The sequence below is a fragment of the Chiloscyllium punctatum genome, chromosome 9, assembly GCF_047496795.1.
Source record: "Chiloscyllium punctatum isolate Juve2018m chromosome 9, sChiPun1.3, whole genome shotgun sequence".
NCBI classification, from domain to species: Eukaryota; Metazoa; Chordata; class Chondrichthyes; order Orectolobiformes; family Hemiscylliidae; genus Chiloscyllium; species Chiloscyllium punctatum.
Genome location: NC_092747.1, coordinates 42294122 through 42312070, shown reverse-complemented (window position 1 = coordinate 42312070; position 17949 = coordinate 42294122). Strand labels below are relative to the sequence as shown.

The following is a 17949-nucleotide window of genomic DNA, read 5'->3' as shown; positions in this document are numbered from 1 at the left end:
TTAAATTTTTTTTGGAGGGCATTGAAAAAAAGTGTGCCCTGTTGTTTTATTGCCTTTATTCATTTTCTTTAAGTATATTGGAAGTGGAATGTAAAGGCTGTTTGACTGGGCAGGAGAATCATAGGATGAATATCTAACTTGAATATATCTAACAGGAATATATCTAACTTGTTTGTAACAATGACATGTAGGCCCATAATCAACACATGCTTTTGTGTTTTCACTAACAAAACTTATAGAATGTACTTCTAGTCATAACTCACTGTAGTAGTATACTGGAAATTAAACTCCATTAACCCCAGAATTGTCAAAAATATAAAAGCAATTCAGTCAAAACTCCACAACTGTCCTGGCTGACAAATACAGGTTAATACTTAAACTGAACAAATTGTCTTCAAAACCAACAGCAATTAGGAAATTCGAATTGCTATTGTTGAATATGAAATACTTATATAAATAACTCCAATGCTACCCCTTTAGAATTTTTGACCCTCAAACAGACATGCAAGACAGATATTAAACTGGAAGAAAACAGAAAATCAAGGAAACTGTTCAATTGTACCAGTCTGGACTATGGGATTCAATTAGTTATTCCTTTCAGTTTCTCCCAATTTCTCTTAAGTTTGTGCAGTTGATGCAAGATTCTTTGCACATTGATGCTTTCTTCCATTCACTTTTGAGAACTCATCTTTTCACCATCTTTTACTCCTCCTCAGAGGAAGATTATCAAAAAAGAGTAGAAGACAGCAAATAACTATTGGAAAGTTTCCAGTACCTCCACACGAGGGAGAGATACCAAGATACTCTTTCTGCATGCCATATGGTTCCCCACTGCACTATTACCACAGTAGCCACGATCACCCGGTCAGAAGCCAATAGAATGTTATCGACAAGCAATTTTCCCTTAGTACAGAACCTGTTGGCTTCCAAGTGTCAGCTTCTGCCCTCACTGTTCCAAGAAAATGCAATATTGTATATACAATACACAATGTGCTCCAGTAAACATGATTTTTAAAACTTCAGTTCTCTTTGCACAATCTTGTTGATTTAAAGCAGTATCTTTTGCTCAGTCCAAAAATACAAGGAAATAAGATGCGTCTTTTATAGTATTGTGTTTTTTGTTATGTTGAATAAGTGACTACAAGATCTGTATTAATTATTCCTAGATTATTGCCAAAGATTAACTTCAGACCACTGGTGCGAGGTCAAGATGACTCAACTTTACGATATTAGCCGCTGCTCCCCCAAGGCTATGATGTGATTTAAACAGACCATGTGCAAAATCATAAAATACAGCCATTATCCCAGCACTTTATGACATATTACACCAATGCCTGAGCCATCTTTATGAAACTGTTTTGAGTGAAAAAATCTTGCACTTAAATGGTGTAATTTATAATCAATGGACATCCCAAAGTTCTTTTCAGAAAGTGCTTTATTTTCTGTAATGTATTAGTTAGCATAGAAGAAATATGGTACATAGCAAGCTCCCACAAGCAGTAGTATGGTAGGCGACAATTGTTTCTGATGTTGGTTGAAGGAAGAGTAACTGGCAAAGACACTGGAAGTCTTTGTCCTTAAACACGATAGGAGCATTCCAACGATTGCAGACAAGCCTCTGTTTAATGTCTCGTCTGGAAGGTAGTACCCGTGACAGACTGGTGTTTCAAAGTTAAGCAGCAGAGAACCAGCCTGGACGATTGGGTTAAATCCTGGAAAGGGTTTTGAACCTACAACTTTCTGGCACAGACAATCATACTACCAATTGAACCATGACTGACTCAAAGATTGCAAACTTAGTCCAAGTTACAAAGTGAAACTAGCCTGTATTATGAAAAGCACTAAATGGAACAATATACTGCAAGTGAATTTCAAATCTATTTCATATAAATTTTGTTCAACTCACCTCCTCCAGTTTTTTGGCTTCCATCTCCAGTTGTTTATTCTGCTCAGTAAAAGATAAAATTCGGGTGAGTTGTGATTGCCTGGGATGTACTGTTATGTCAAACTGATGATACATACAGCGCCAAAATCTGAAGTCAAAATCAAAAGATTTGAAAATTAGAAAAGAATAAACTGCATACATGACAGGGAATTTTAAGAATAATCAAAACTCACTTGAAATTGAAAGAAACAGTGTTTGGTTGAAGTACTTCACGAGCGCAAGGAAGATTACTGTCATAGAGTGGATTCAAATACTTGCGCTGATTTTCCAAAAGAAATGACCACAAGGAATGGGTTCTCTGTTGAATTCTGTGAAAAGTAGGTTTTATTAAAAATATTACATCTGCAAGAATGCTTGCATTGAAAGAGTTTCATACTAATAGATGGTCATTGACTTTCTCAAATTGAAAATTTCAGATATTTATTAAAATCAATGTGCTGTGATAGGATACAACCTGCATGTCTCTCAAGCTTCTAAAAGATGGAGAATCTCATTGCAGAATTCATCTTTTACTTTATCAATCAAATTTACCATGCCAGTACAAAATAAATCTTACTTCATTTCCTCCCTTTCTTTCTGGCAGTTTCCAATGAAGTTTCCAAACTGGCAGGAATGGACATGTTCATGAATCTCAAGTAAGTAAGTTTCGCTGTACTCAAAAACACGAGGAAACTGTTCAGTCAGATGCCAAACACATTCGATGAACTGTGTAAACACAGGAGATATTTCTTTGGGGTCTCCATCAAGTTGGCCACATCTAAATGACAGAAAAGGAGAGAAAAAAATAGCATTAGAATAAATTTTTCAAATTTTTTTTGGATGCTCTTTATTTCTTCATCAAGAAAATAAAGCAGTACTCTTGGTGCAAGGACCTCTTAGGTTTGTGGGAGGGGGTGGAGATAGAGACGAGGTAAACTTTTTTTGGTCAAGACATTGAAACTTGTAAATACAGAGACTCCTTCCACTCTACCTTCCTTCCCCGGGAGTATTATGCTCTTGCTATGTCCGATAGACTGAAGAGACCAAGACCGCATTGTTTCAGGAACTTCAGATGCAAACCCGCAATCCATAACTACAAGCCAGCTACACTGATGGAGGAGTGGCTGAGTTAGTATGGCAGTTTAAGACAATACCTACTCTATTGTGTATATAAAAATCAAATAAAACAAAAAGCTCAAGTTATTCAACAAGTAACGTACATTGCCCAAAGACATGCACAATAGGTGGATTGGCCATGCTACATTCCCCATAGTGTCCAGGGTTGTGCAGGATAGGTAAGTTAGCTATGATAAAATGTGGGGTTATGGGATAGAGTGGAGGTCTGGGTCTGAGTGGGATTCTCTTTGGAGGATTGGTGCAGGCTCAATGGGCTGAATGGCTCTATCTGCATTCTAGGGATTCTATTATCAGAAAAATATAAGGGAAACAATTAACTTAAAAAGGTTTCAAGAATATTACCAAAATTGAAGCTAACTAGGTTTTAGTAAATTGAATAAACTTTACTGTTTCGGATATTTTTAATCAGTGCCTAGAATAGATTAGATTAGATTACTTACAGTGTGGAAACAGGCCCTTCGGCCCAACAAGTCCACACCGATCCGCCAAAGAGTTTACCACCCAGACCCATACTCCGACATTTACCCCTTCACCCAACACTACGGACAATTTAGCATGGTCAATTCACCTAACCTGCACATTTTTGGATTGTGGGAGGAAGCCGGAGCACCCGGAGGAAACGCAGACACTGGGAGAACGTGCAAACTCCACACAGAGTCACCTGAGGCGGGAATTGAACCCGGGTCTCTGGCGCTGTGAGGCAGCAGTGCTAACCACTGTGCCACCGTACTGCCCACAAATGGTGTATTGTAAAGAAATCAAATAATAGAAACAATAATTTATGTAGAGAGAAACAAAGTTAATGCTAAAACAAACATGGAACTTCCTCCGAGTTGTACAATTCCAAGTTTTAAGTTCCATTCCAGGGCTGGAGCTTCAAAGTTCCTGCTGACATCCACTGCAGTGCTGAAAGTGTTGGAGGTGTCATCTTTTGGACAAGCTATTAAACCAAACTATCATCTGACTGCTTGGATAAATTTAAAACCTCCTGTGGTACCATTTCAGAAATGGTGCAGGAGTTATCTCCAGTGTCTTAGTCAATTGCAATCAAATCAACATAATAGAAAACAGATCACAGTGTCGCTGCATTGCACGAGTTGGTTGCCTCGTTTCCTACATCCCAACAGTTCAAAACGTATTTCATTAACTGTAAAGTGCTTTGAGATATCTGGCAGTTGAAAACCAATACAAAAATGCAAGTTCATTTTTGTTAAAGTATCTACTTTAGTTAATAAAAAATATAATTTCCTCCAAATTCTATTCACATTACCTATCCGCAAACTTGTGTCCAAATGTAATCCAGTCTTTTTCTATCAAAACCTTACAAACAGGAAAAAAAAAGTTAGAAGCAATTTAAAAAATACAATCTTAGTACATTCAACAGTTTTGCATTTGCAAAAACATTTTAGAAAAATAATTTGTTCAATTAGGGCAGGATGTGTTCTTTTTGTCATGTCATTAATGCCTGAAAATTAGATTAGTACAGAGAAATTTCTGATTTGGTAGCTTCAAACAAAAAAGTTCAGAGATGAGTTACATTTAATTAATCAAGTTGCCCTCAAACAAAGTTTTATCAAACTTCTAAAACACAATGTTTGTGAAGCTATGAGTTATGACATTCAAATTAGTTAGTTATGTTATGAACACTTTGCCTTACTTCTACTTTAATGGTGTGCCTGCTGTCATTTTTGCCTAGAAGTCTGTTTGGCCTTTATTTGGGATCCAAATCCTATCTGTTTAAAATCATTGAGCATAAATTTATGGTCCTTCAGCAGCTGTAATGCAGGCATGTGGGGGTCAACAAATTCTCTAATGGGGGAAGGGAGGGGGGGGAAAAAAAAAAAGAGGGTGTCTCTGCTTTTGCACCATTTCAGACCCTCAAGTGGCCATTAATGACCATTTAAGGGCTATTGCCTACTTGGCCTCAGTTTTGAGGCTGGTGGGAACAGTTCAAAGGCAGGGACCTGCAAGTCAGCTTACTTAGATCTTGTGTAAGGAAAGCACAGCCTTCAACTGCCTGTTCACTACATCAGGCTTGTGCACCCAAAGTTGTTATCCCATGGCTTTGCCCTCCTCAGAACACAAAAGCAAGCCATTCATGCTTTCATAGAGTCATAGAGGCCTTGTAAATGTTCCAATTGTACTAACCTCCACCACTTCCTCGAGCAGCTCATTCCATACACGTACAGCCGCAACATGACCTCCCAACTCCTGTACTCAATACTCTGACCAATAAAGGAAAGCACACCAAACGCCTTCTTCACTATCCTATCTACCTGCGACTCCACTTTCAAGGAACTATGAACTCCAAGGTCTCTGTTCAGCAACACTCCCCATTACCTTACCATTAAGTGTATAAGTCAAGTTCATGCTGTAAAATTTTACAGCCTTATTTAAAGTACTGACAATAAGATTATATCACCACTGTACGGAGGCAATTCTGAAAACATAGGAATGCAGAGAGAAACACCTACTGTTTACACTTCTGTCAACAACACACCAGAAATTAAAGGAGTCAAGCTAATTAGAGACTCAAGATAGGAATCAGCAAAAGGTATACATAATTCAAGTGACAAAGTAAATATAGCTCTTTTCACAGAGACTTGCAGAGACATAACAGCCGAAAATATTGCCCAGTTCAGCACCTTATTTTTTGTTTATAAAAGGAGAGGAAGAGTATCTCATAGATATTGCACTGTTAAAACAAATGCAGAAATCATAATTAAAACCTATTCGGCCTCCTGTATCAGTGAAATTCTGACTAACATTGCAACATGCTATAATGACACAAACAAGATGAATTCTCTCAAGTAATTAAACCTGCTCCACTACAGCTTCTCGCCAAAGGACGTGAACTTACATCATTCTGCTTGTGCTATTAGAATATTCCTTTTCCTCCCAGTTTTCCACATAGTGATACAGACCCAAATAATTAATTTCCCATCTTTACATCTTTCACATTCTCCTCTCCTGAGGCTACTGGTTTATGGAGTACATTTATACACAGTGCCAGCCTCTAATGTCACACACAAACAATGGCTTCAAATTTGAGCCTAGAAAATGTGCAAGATGTATATGTGCAAGGAGACATGAAAGCTAAATCCAACACATCTCCAACAAGTCCCTGGCTAGGAGGGAGGAGGGAGAACAATAATAGTATCCTCATCACTAACCATATTCCCGACCAGACATTTTAGAGGTCCTGAACATCTTCCTTAACTGTAGGTGCAATCAATCCCCACAATCAATCATTCTCAACCTGGTTGAGCATGTTCCCAACGGTTTTTTTTATTATACAGATTTCCTCCAAATAAAAGACAATGCACAAGTGGCTCTTCTACCTTGTACTGTCCTTTTTGTGGACTACATGGAACCTTTTTTTTTGTTTCAGCCCTGATCACATCTCTCCTCTAGACACATTCTTCTGATATGCTAATGACTTTCAGTGCCATCCCTTGGCTTCATTCTGGAAAATTTAATCATCCTTTCTTCCAAGTTCCACCCTTGCATCAACTCCAGTCTCTCCTAGACTCTTCTTTCCCCAACCTCCGTATTGCGATTTGGGGATATACCAATTGTAGTAAGAAGGGTTATACCCTAATCATTGACTTTCTTCACCTTCTAACGCTTCCTGGCTTGCTGTGTTCTTCCAGCCTCCTACTTGTATGCTATGTCACCAACCAGCACACTACTTTCAAAGCTACTTTACTTTGGGGTGAAAGTATGGTCAAACTATTTTTGATGGTTATATAGGGATCAGTTGCACAAAGATCAATGTAATTTGATGTGTATTATTTGAGCAGTACCAATCATGGCACCTCTAATGCATTTAAATCTCCATAAAGATTCACTTCTATGATTAATGGAAATGTGTGAAATTAATTAATAACTCCAGTTAAGTACAACACTACATTCGTTGTTTACCAAATTGAACTTTATCGAAAATAGTTGAAAGGAAATGCTGGAATTATGTTCAAAAAGAAAGAAAGCTTTTCTCACCATAAAGCCTTTTATTGTTCTATAGTACGGATCCAACAGCAGGGAACCCAAAGAACAGACTTGGGCCGTACGATCCCAACCATCAGAGCAATGGACTAAGACACTAGCACCTTCATGTCCCACTGCCTGTTCAAAACAGAAGACAATGTCATTAATGCAAATTTATTTCTTCAGCATAGTGAAATCCAGAGTTCTTAGAGTCATAGAGATATACAGCATGGAAACAGACCCTTCGGTCCAAACCGTCCATGTCGAGCAGATATCCCAACCCAAACTAGTCCCACCTGCCAGCATACAGCCCATATCCCTCTGAACCCTTCCTATTCATATACCCATCCAAATGCCTCTTAAATGTTGCAATTGTACCAGCCTCCACCACACATCCTCTGGCAGCTTAATCCATACACGTACCACCCTCTGCGTGAAAAAGTTGCCCCTTAGGTCTCTTGCATATGTTTCCCCTCTCACCCTAAACCTATGCCTTCTAGTTCTGGACTCCCTCACCCCAGGGAAAAGACTTTGTCTATTTACCCTATCCATACCTCTCAATTTTGTAAACCTCTAAGATCACCCCTCAGCCTCCGACACTCCAGGGAAAACAGCCCCAGCCTGTTCAGCCTCTCCCTATAGCTCAAATCCTCTAACCCGGGCAACATCCTTGTAAATCTTTTCTGAACCCTTTCAAGTTTCACAACATCCTTCCGATAGGAAAGAGACCAGAATTGCACGCAATATTCCAACAATGACCTTCCAACTCCTGTATTCAATACTCTGACCAATAAAGGAAAACGTACTAAACGCCTTCTTCACTATCCTATCCAGCTGCTACTCCACTTTCAAGAAACTATGAACCTGCTCTCCAAGGTCTTTGTTCAGCAACACTCCCTAGGACCTTACCATTAAGTGTATAAGTCCTGCTTAGATTTGCTTTCCCAAAATGCAGCACCTCGCATTTATCTGAATTAAACTCCATCTGCCACTTCTTAGCCCATTGGCCCATCTGGTCCAGATCCTGTTGTAATCTGAGGTAACCTTCTTCGCTGTTCACTACACCTCCAATTTTGGTGTCATCAGCAAACTTACTATCTGTACCTCTTATGCCTGCATCCAAAGTTCTTAAATAAACTGTTTAAAACTTCTAATGGCTTTGGTGTCTGTTAACCAAGATCAAATACTGAAAAGTATTTCTTCATTACGTGAAGATGACTCCACATATTCTGTGGAAGCAGGTTTATAGTTTGATTTAAGCACTTATACACAAAAATTTATGAGTTATGTTTTAGCTACAGTCGAACACATGCTTAATGCACAAAGCCGAGGAGATTAAAGAATACAGCTCCATTTTCAAGTTCTTATCTTCAATACATGCTCATTCACTTAACCTTGAATTCACACTTGTGATAGTATTGGACACTATGATTAAATGCTTTTGATGGAAGAGTTATGGTCAAAGTATCATTTTATTTCAGAAATTAAAAGTATTTCACGCAAACTAGCAAGAAAACAATCTACTTCTGCATCTGCACCTGCACGGAAGGGTGGCATCTACTTATAGCTAGGAAAGTGGAATCCCTTACAACTATATTAATTACTGATAAGGAATCACCTGTCAAAAGAAAAAATTCCTTTCCTTGTGGGATGGTTACTGACGGAGAGTCAGAATCAAGGCACTAAAGGTAATAAACTGAAGATACCAGAAATTTTAAAAAGCAGCAGAAAACAAATATTCAACCTGTCAAAAAGTATTTTTGAACAGAACACACAAATTAACAATGGAGGTAAAGGATTCATATCTTTTCCAAATTATGCTTGCTCTGAACAAGTTTAGCATTTTCTGACTGCGCTCCATTATGCAAAATGCTTGTTTCAACATTGAAATCTGGTAAATGAGTATTCCAAGTGAACAGCTGATATTATGGTTTAGGAATGTGAACGGCATGGTGGCTCACACCATTGCCTCATAGCATCAGGGATCTGGGTTCAATTCCAGCCTTGGGCAACTGTCTCTGTGGAGTTTGCACATTCTTGTGTCTCTGTGGGTTTCCTCTGGGTGCTTCAGTTTCCTCCCAAAGTCCAAAGATGTGCAGATCAGGTGAATTGACCATGCTAGATTGCCCATAGTATTCAGGCATGTGTAGGTTAGGGGCATCAGTCAGGGGAAATGTAGAGTAATAGGATAGAGATGCGGGTCTTGGTGGAATACTCTTCAGAGGGTTGGTGTGGACTTGTTGGGCTGAATGGCCTGTTTCCTTACTGTAGGGATTCAATGAAATGACCATTTTTGCAAACATCTAATGCAACTATTTTACTACATTGTGGAAGTGAGGGATTATATTTAATCATATTAATATGTTTAATTTTAAACTACATCAGAACAGACTGGTATATGTGTCTAGTTACTTTTTGTGGTACTTTTAATCTGATTTGAATAGAAAAAGCTTTCATCAAGGCTAATGGATCACAGTAGTTGTGTCTGTAAAAAAAATCATTTTGGATTTTATAGTTGTTATTTTAAGATACTGTTGCAGTTGATAATAATTCCCCCTCTAAGACAGATAAATAAAATCTAATTAGTATTCAGTCTGCATTATTCAATGCCTTATCTTTTTAATTTTAGTAAGATTTGGAGTCCATAAGAAATTAGCCCTTTGAGCCTGCCCTGCAATTCAATAGGATCATGGCTGATCGGAAACTCTTCGCATCCACTTTCCTGCCTTTCCCCTGTAACTATTTCCCTGATCAAAAATCTTAGCCTTACATATACACAAAAGACTGCCCCAACAGCTCTGTGGCAGGGAGTTCCAAAGACACATTCCTCCGAGAGAAGAAATCCTTCCTCGTCTCAGTCTTAAATTGGCATCCCTGCATTCAGAGTGTGCCTCTGGTTGTCCTTGACTCTCCAGAATAGAAACACCCTCAGTTTATTCTAACAAGCCCCTTAAAAATCCTATGTTTCAATTAAAATAACCTCCCATTCTTCTACACTCCAGAGTGTTCCAAGGATCATCCAGTGAACTTTCTCTGAACTGCCTCCAATGAAATGACATTTTCCTTAAATAAAGGGACCAAAGCTGCTCTCAGTACTTCAGATGTGGTCTTACAGTTGCAGTAAGACTTCCCTACTCTTCCTTGAATCCCCTTGAAATAAGGGCCAACATTCCATTAGCCTTGCTGAATATTAGCTGCACCTATGTCTAACTTACTGCTGAAGTCTTAAGATGAGAACCCAAGGGGTTGGAGGTAGTATATTAGAATGGATTGCAAATTGGCTAATGAGCAGGAAAAAGCAAGTGGGGCTAAGGGTTTTTTTGTACAAGTACCCCAAAGTTGTGTTGCAACGTTCTACAATATTTTTTCCATTGAAAGAATATTGCATTCCTTTGGTCTCCTTGTCTACATCATGCTCCATTTGCCTACATTTTGCCAACTTCACCTCTCAACATTTCTCTGTAAACTGCTTGTATCACTGTCATAACCTGCCTTTCCATCTATATTTGTGTCATTCGCAAATTTGACTACAATATATTTGCTTCCTTCCTCCAAGTCATTGATATGTGCCAAAAACAGTAGTGGTCCCACTGATCACAGGCTGCCAAATGAAAAAAAAACCCTTAGCCCCACTTGCTTTTTTCTGCTCATTAGCCAATTTGTAATTCATTCTAATATACTACCTCCAGCCCCTCAGGCTCTCATCTTAAGACTTCAGCTTCGAGAGGTACCTTGGTGAATGCCTGCTGGAAGTCCAGACAACAACTTCTGGTTCTCCTTGATCCACTGTGGTGGAGGATTCCTTAAAACACTAAAAATTTAGTCAGCCAAAATTTCCCCTTCATGAAGGGATGTGACTCTGGTCAATTAGATCAGGATTTTCCAAATGTTTGGCTATTACTTCTGTAATGATTATTGGCAAAGTATTGGAATAATAGATGGTTGGCTAACTGAGCCATAGATACCTGCTTTTTCCATTCCTCCCTTTTTCAATAGGTGGGGTGTCACAACAGCAGTTTCCCAATCCTCTGGTATTTCTCCAGAATCTATCATTTTTTGGAAAATTATACCCAATGCATTCACTCTGTCACTACCTCTTTTAGGATCCTACAACGCATGAAATCGATCTGCCTTTACTCCTATTAGTTTATTTAATACTATGGCTTTAATGGCAATGGTGATTGATTCCTTAGTCCTTAGCTGCAAAAGTAACATGTTTCAGTGTATAAGCTCAGTATAAAAATTTATTTCTTTTCCCATGTGTAAATCTTTTAATTCACACCAAATTAGCCAAAGTAAATATACATTTGCAGCATGAGCAAGGTACTACTTCAGAGTTTGAATAATTAGACTTTGTTCCATGTCTAACACATGGAGAAACAAAAAAAGAATTGTACCACCACTTGTGTCTGATCATTGTTACATTTAATCCTTCAGACAACAGTATGGTACCATACTTTGACATAACTGACAATATAAACATGAAATCATGAAGTTTTCACAGCACTTTTTGTAGAAGATAGAAATGGTATCCTAAATCAGTTCTAAAACATACCATCAGCATGTTCTAAATAAAACAAAACTTTTGAAGTGGACTCTTAGTACCTCCAAACCATATGAAGTTAGATTGTAAAAGTGCTTTCTGCTCAAAGGACAACCAATTAGGTAAATAAGAACCTTACAGAAGGTATAGGGGTGAATCACCAGTCTGTGCTGAGTCAGTTAACCTCATCCAAGGAAGAAAAAGAAATAAAAACTAACTTGTTGGCCTCATAGTTGGGATTGTGGAGGACATGATTTCTTCCTTCTGATTTGTATATTGCAGATGTAAACCCATGCAAGTGTGTGCGTCTGTGTGCGCACGACACAGCCTGGATCGAAGGAACGGTAAGACATTTACAAGCAAAACGTCAAAAAGCTAGTGAAGGCTATTCCAATTTTGTAATATACACCAAACATCAGCACTAACTGCTTAATGGTTAAGAAAGCTTTATCCTTGCTCTATAAACTAAATTATTAGCTAGATACAATTTTTATATGTAGGAAGGAACTTCATACATGTTGTAAAATGAATTAATATGTACTTTAGCAAGAGATGTAGCAGCATCCAGCACAGCTTTAATGTGGCGAAGCCATCCAGAACTCTCCAAACCACTTAAGAAGTCACTTAGAGACAACTCTTTGGTTCCACACACTAAAAACAAGGAAATATATAATCAACATGAGTCAAATAATTTTAGCTTGTACACTTGGTAAGAACATATTTCTTGGCTCCAAACTGTACAAGTAAATAAGTTTTCATCTGTTATAGAATGAGACAAAGAGGAATCTTTCTCAACATCTGTTTCATATCCTGCTCGAATTTTATTATTGGATTCTCACAACATTCTGCCCAAAAGAAATGTAACAGATAAGGTTAACACTTCTGATTATTAACTCTGGTTTAATTCCCATGTCAAATTGAAGGACTTCACTACAGTAGTTTCCTACCTCCAACACTGCAAGGGAAATAACAAATGATACTTTATATCCAGATGCTAAGACTTGAAACAAAAAATAAACAAGTGTTCAATTCACAAAATAAGTTAGATAGCATCTGATTCTATTGACTAAACATGTGCTTCCATGATAGTGGCACTTCAGGAGAAGGCACTCAGACGGAGGGCAATTCGCAATAGGCAATAAATGCTGGCTTTACTTTGTACACTAACTTCTGATGAAAATTGAACTGAATCATTCATTTGAAACTTTAAGCAAACAAAAAAAATTGAAAAAAGATTCACCCTGATCTTTTGCAACAAGGTGCTCAGCCTCATGGAGGATGGGCATATTTGCAGTGTCCTTATCCTCTCAGTTGTTTAATTTTCTCCCACATTCATGACAGTGCAGGGCTGCAGGAATCATTTTCTTTGGTTGTGGACTTAGTTCACTGTTTGTAGAATGCTGTCCTGCATCTAATCATCCATTATACCCTGAATTGTATTTTCACAAGGGAATGCTTTTTTTGAGAACGTCTTAAGTTAGTCCGGACATGATCTCCTACACTCCTCATTTGAAACAGGTTTGGTGAATAGCCTGCGGTTAATGGGCAAGTGAAAGCTATGTCAGAGCATAAGGTTTCATACTGTTTTGGCCATCAGTACCTTATGGTGACCAACTCAGAGTTACTAGGTTTCTTCTGAATCACTCCCATTTAGCACAGTAGTAGTGGATGCTGGAGACTCAAGTCCAGAGTAAGTTCTGTGCTCTTGTTACTCTCTGTACATCTTCCAAGTAGTGTGCAACATGGAGGAATACTCACTTATCAGTTGAAAGAAGGTGGTAGGTAGTCATGAGAAATTTCCTTTCCCATGTTTAACTCAATTGCATGAAATTTCACAAGGTCAAATATTGCGAATGTGCAAGATTGCTCATTCCTGATTACATACCATTGCACGGTCACCTCTGCTATCCTCATAACACAGTATATGGTGTTGGTGATGGAAAAGGCTGAGATAGTTGTGACCACAGCCTTTCAGCCAACGTCAGGTTGTAGTCCACACTGAGATGATGGCGGATTTTGTTCCCCAAAAAGACACTAGTGAACCAGATGGATTTTTAATGACAATTCAGTGACTTCAGTCACTATTACTGACTAAATCCACACCAATGTGCTCAATTTTCAATTTTCCTCTGAAATGGCCGAGCAAGCTATATGGTTGAATCAAAATGCTACAAGACAACTAAATAATCAGCACCTTGGTAAGGTGGTAAAGAACTTACTTCTAATAGAAATGTAGCTCAGTACATTTCGAAGAGAAATAAAAAGAATAGGAGGAATTATGGAGCCCTGAAAGATGTACATACCATACTTTAGGAACAGCAGATCAAAACACACCTTCATTGACTTTCTGTAAGCTCGCTCTCATGACATGTATATTTTCAATCCCAACAAACTTAAATCTAATATTGGAATAGTTGTCTTCATTTTCATATCCTTTGCCAGCAGCTCGATTTGCCATTGCATTTAGCTGAAAAATATAAAAATAAGCTTGCAATATTTCTTACAATTGCTATATTTAGTCAAAGATATCTAGTAAACTCTTAATATTTGTCTGTGTTGATTTATTGCAAAACAAGATTCACACTTACTTTTGGTCTTGTATCCATTACATACATGAAGTGGCTGTTGGGATTAGCTTTACTTATAGCTTGCAACATATGCTCATCTTCGAGACACCTGGCACTAAAGCCAGATAATGGTTGGCTGCATCTACAAATGGCAGCCTGGTAAGAAGTAGATACATAATGGTAAGTAAAACAACAATAAACAGCACAGCAGCAAGTAACTTCCACCTTCATTTCCTCAAATCAGAGGTATAGTCGTATTTTACTGGGCACAGAACAGGCTTAACCATCAGCACCAGATTTAAGAAGAAATCTCAGCTGATATGAATAGCTTCTATAACTGACTTTTTCAGTTTAAATCTTTATTGTGCTGTCTGCCTTTGATTTTATTTTTAAATATTCTCCATAGTTCTCAGTAGCATCTCTCCATTCTCTGCACATTTGTAATTCGTGTTTTTTCTGGTCTCATTTTTAATCTACTGCATTCTAGCTACCTCTCCAAAGAAAAACATAACTTGAGACTGGTCAATTGGGCACTTGTTGGTGACATGACAATAACGAACATTAATACAATACCTGCTTCTGGTCAAAAAAATAAGACAATGCAGGGAATCTTCCTTTGCTCCTGAACTTGGAACTCCCAACAATAATGGGCTTGCTGACACTTCTGGGAACATATACTTCTGTTGGGTATGTATCACAAACCTGTTGGTGGAAATGAACAAGCATATTCATAAAATTAAAAAAACTCTACTAGCATAAAAAAAATCCACAACTCCCAGGTGCCATTTGTTATAAAAAGATTTTATAACAGTGGATACAGTCTATAGATACAATGAATGTCCAATGAGACAGAGGAGCTCAGGTGCACAGATTTTTCAAATGTCATGAAAAGGTGCAGAAATAATCAAAGTGGCCAGTGGAATGCTGGACTGGATATCGAGAAGACTAGAGTCAATATCGATAAGGACGCAGAAGTTGTGCTCCACCTAAACAAATGTAGGCCCTACTTGGAGCACTGAGAGCAGCTTTGGACTCAACACCTTGGATGGAGTAAAACGTGGGTTTACAATCCTGGAGTTCAGGGTTAAGTTATGAAGAGAGATTATGTAAATTAGGCTAGTTTTCTCCAGAATTTAGAAGGTTAAAAGGTGATTTGATCAAAGTCTTCACGATATGATCAGGAAAAGCTGAGGCAGACAAAGATAAACTATTTCCACTGTTGGAGGATTTTTGAACTGGGAGACAATCTATAAACTGTTAAGACTGACCAGTTTGTTAAGGAGAGATGTTATGAAGCACTTCTACACACAAGAGGGGGTTTGGAATTCTCTTTCACAATGGCAGTTGATACCACATCAGTTATTAATTTTAAATCTGGATAAATAATTTTTTGTGAAGGTATTAATGGACATGGTGGACCAAAAGCAGGTATATCGAGTTAGTCCATATAACGGCCACAATCACACTGAATGGCAGAAAAAGGTTTAAGTGGATGAATGGCCTACTCCTGTATGTTCCCACATTACATTTGCTTTGTTACAACAGAAATTTAATCAACTAATAAAGAGATAACAAAACAAACAAGTAGCATTATTACTTTATATTGACTTCTACATGCAAAGTCATTTAAAATAACTCCCAGTATCAGATTTGATTAATAAGAAATGTTACTTCAAAAGCAGTACAATGAATTTTTAATGATTTAGGCCTACCTCCCAAAAGGGGAAGTGACTAAGTATCTTAATTGAACAAGAATCAAATACTTTAACAGTTTAATTTTACTCAAAATTATTAGTTCAATGTCATCTTTATTTTGATAAGATATTTTGGACCCAGTCTGCAAACCTGAAAGTACAACTTTGCAAAAAGACTAGGAAAAACAAAACATAATTACGTTGTCATGGTGAAGACAGGGTAGAATAGAACGAAGAATAAACAGCTGCTACAACACGATGTAAATCTCTGCTAATTTAAACACGCCACCCAGAAAAGCTCACCTTGTGCCATAATCTGTAAAATTTTGTAAGGCAAAAGAACTATGCCAGAGGTCAACATTTAAAAGTAAAATTAACACTTTTACTCTTTAAGTCCAACAGAGAACATTAAAACAACAGCTACTTACAACTCCTTTCTCTTAAACCCTATCCATCTTTTACCTCCCACTGTACAATACTGGCCCGATAAATTCCCTCTTAAATTTATGGCAAAATCAATTTCAAACCCGGGTATAATCTTCAGATGTCGAATTGTCTCCACAGATTTCCCTTAGACTGAGTTTGATGTTCTGCTGCACAAATTTCTTATAGATAGGCACCTTTCAGAGAGCTGATCTGCTAGCAGTCTGTTTGTTGGTGGCTTGGCAGTTCTCCCCCTAACTGTCCAAAATGTTTGGGTTTTTTTAAACCCCAAAACATCAGATCATTTCATTGGATTGATATCATCAAAACACTAAATTCAAATTCAATTGGAGTTTGGTACCTTGGGACATAATTTAAACTAATTGGATGAATTTGAATTTGTTGTGGACCATGGCAACTCAGCTGCACTGTTGGTTTCACTTAAACGTTAGAATTTAAATTCTTTCAGCATATTCTGTGCCTCTCTAATTCCATGCCAGCTTCCAGTCTCTCAAAAAGGTATAGTACGCATACCTAAACCTTCATAACACAGCTCTTACAGCAAGATAATACAAAATAACTGCATGCGAGCAATAAGTTACGAGGAGCATCTTACCCAGTTATTGTGTGCATTATTGGACAGTGAATTCAAGATCACCACTGCCAAAAAACTGGCTATAATGTCTCAATGTGGCCTTCATCAGCAGACACTTGGAGGGGCTTTTGGAACCACAGTTGGAACCAAAACAGAATCAAGTACATGCACAAAACATTGTTTGAAACAAAGATTACTTCACTTTGCTAAATACAAACATCAGTAAGAGGGCAGAAAACGGAGGAAAATCCAAGTAAATGTTATTCTTCATATTGCCAGTTCCAAAAAACTGGACGTACCCTATATTCTTGGCAACTCCCTCTTACCTTGTAACCTCGGTTTACATCAGTTAACTGCCAGATATCATTTGGAATTCTCATACGTTGATATTCATCATTTAAATTAATGATTTTCCAGCCCATTGTTCTCTCATATTCAGTCTTCTTAGGTGTATATGAAAATGCATAGAGGTCATCATACTTCACTGAAATACAGAGTGCATTCAATTGCTCAGTAAGTCTACAAACCACTTGTGAGAAATAAAATGACAAATTACCCATAAATTCACACACTTGTTCCAAGCAATATCTCTACTTTGTCAAACATAGAAGTACTGTTCAAGGGCTCTTGTGGAGCAGTGGTGGGGTCCCCATCTCTAGACCAGAAGTTTACAGCTCAAGTCCCAGATGCCTCTTACATCTAAAAAAAAGAGGTTGACTGAAAATATCAAAGTATTGATTTTGTTTAAAGACAATTACATTAAATTTGAAATGACTCAGTATATACAATATTGAATGATAAAACTGCAATATGGCAGAAGCAAAATTGTAACTAGGAATCATGATTATAACACAATACCAGGTTATAGTCCAACAGGTTTAATTGGAAGCACACTAGCTTTCGGAGCATCGCTCCTTCATCAGGTGGTACCTGATGGTCATTACCACCTAATGAAGAAGTGTCGCTCCAAAAGCTAGTGTGCTTCCAATTAAACCTGTTGGACTATACCTGGTGTTGTGTGATTTTTAACTTTGTACACCCCAGTCCAACACCAGCGTCTCCAAATCATGATTATAACA

General features: G+C 37.9%; 1 protein-coding gene across 2 annotated transcripts in view; it reads right to left on the bottom strand.

Moving 5' to 3' along the window:
• The window catches only part of mtmr6 (myotubularin related protein 6), a 43028-nt gene that overhangs the window by 5797 nt on the left and 19282 nt on the right, over positions 1-17949 (bottom strand). The window contains exons 4-13 of one of the 2 annotated variants that reach the window (XM_072577333.1): positions 17197-17354; positions 14732-14860; positions 14180-14314; positions 13926-14058; positions 12133-12242; positions 7061-7186; positions 4332-4381; positions 2502-2702; positions 2119-2253; positions 1907-2033 (exon numbers count right to left, since the gene is read on the bottom strand). In XM_072577333.1, the coding sequence (XP_072433434.1) occupies positions 1907-2033; positions 2119-2253; positions 2502-2702; positions 4332-4381; positions 7061-7186; positions 12133-12242; positions 13926-14058; positions 14180-14314; positions 14732-14860; positions 17197-17354 (1304 nt within the window). The remainder of the gene's footprint in view (positions 1-1906; positions 2034-2118; positions 2254-2501; positions 2703-4331; positions 4382-7060; positions 7187-12132; positions 12243-13925; positions 14059-14179; positions 14315-14731; positions 14861-17196; positions 17355-17949) is intronic. The other variant, XM_072577334.1, reaches the window with a different exon arrangement.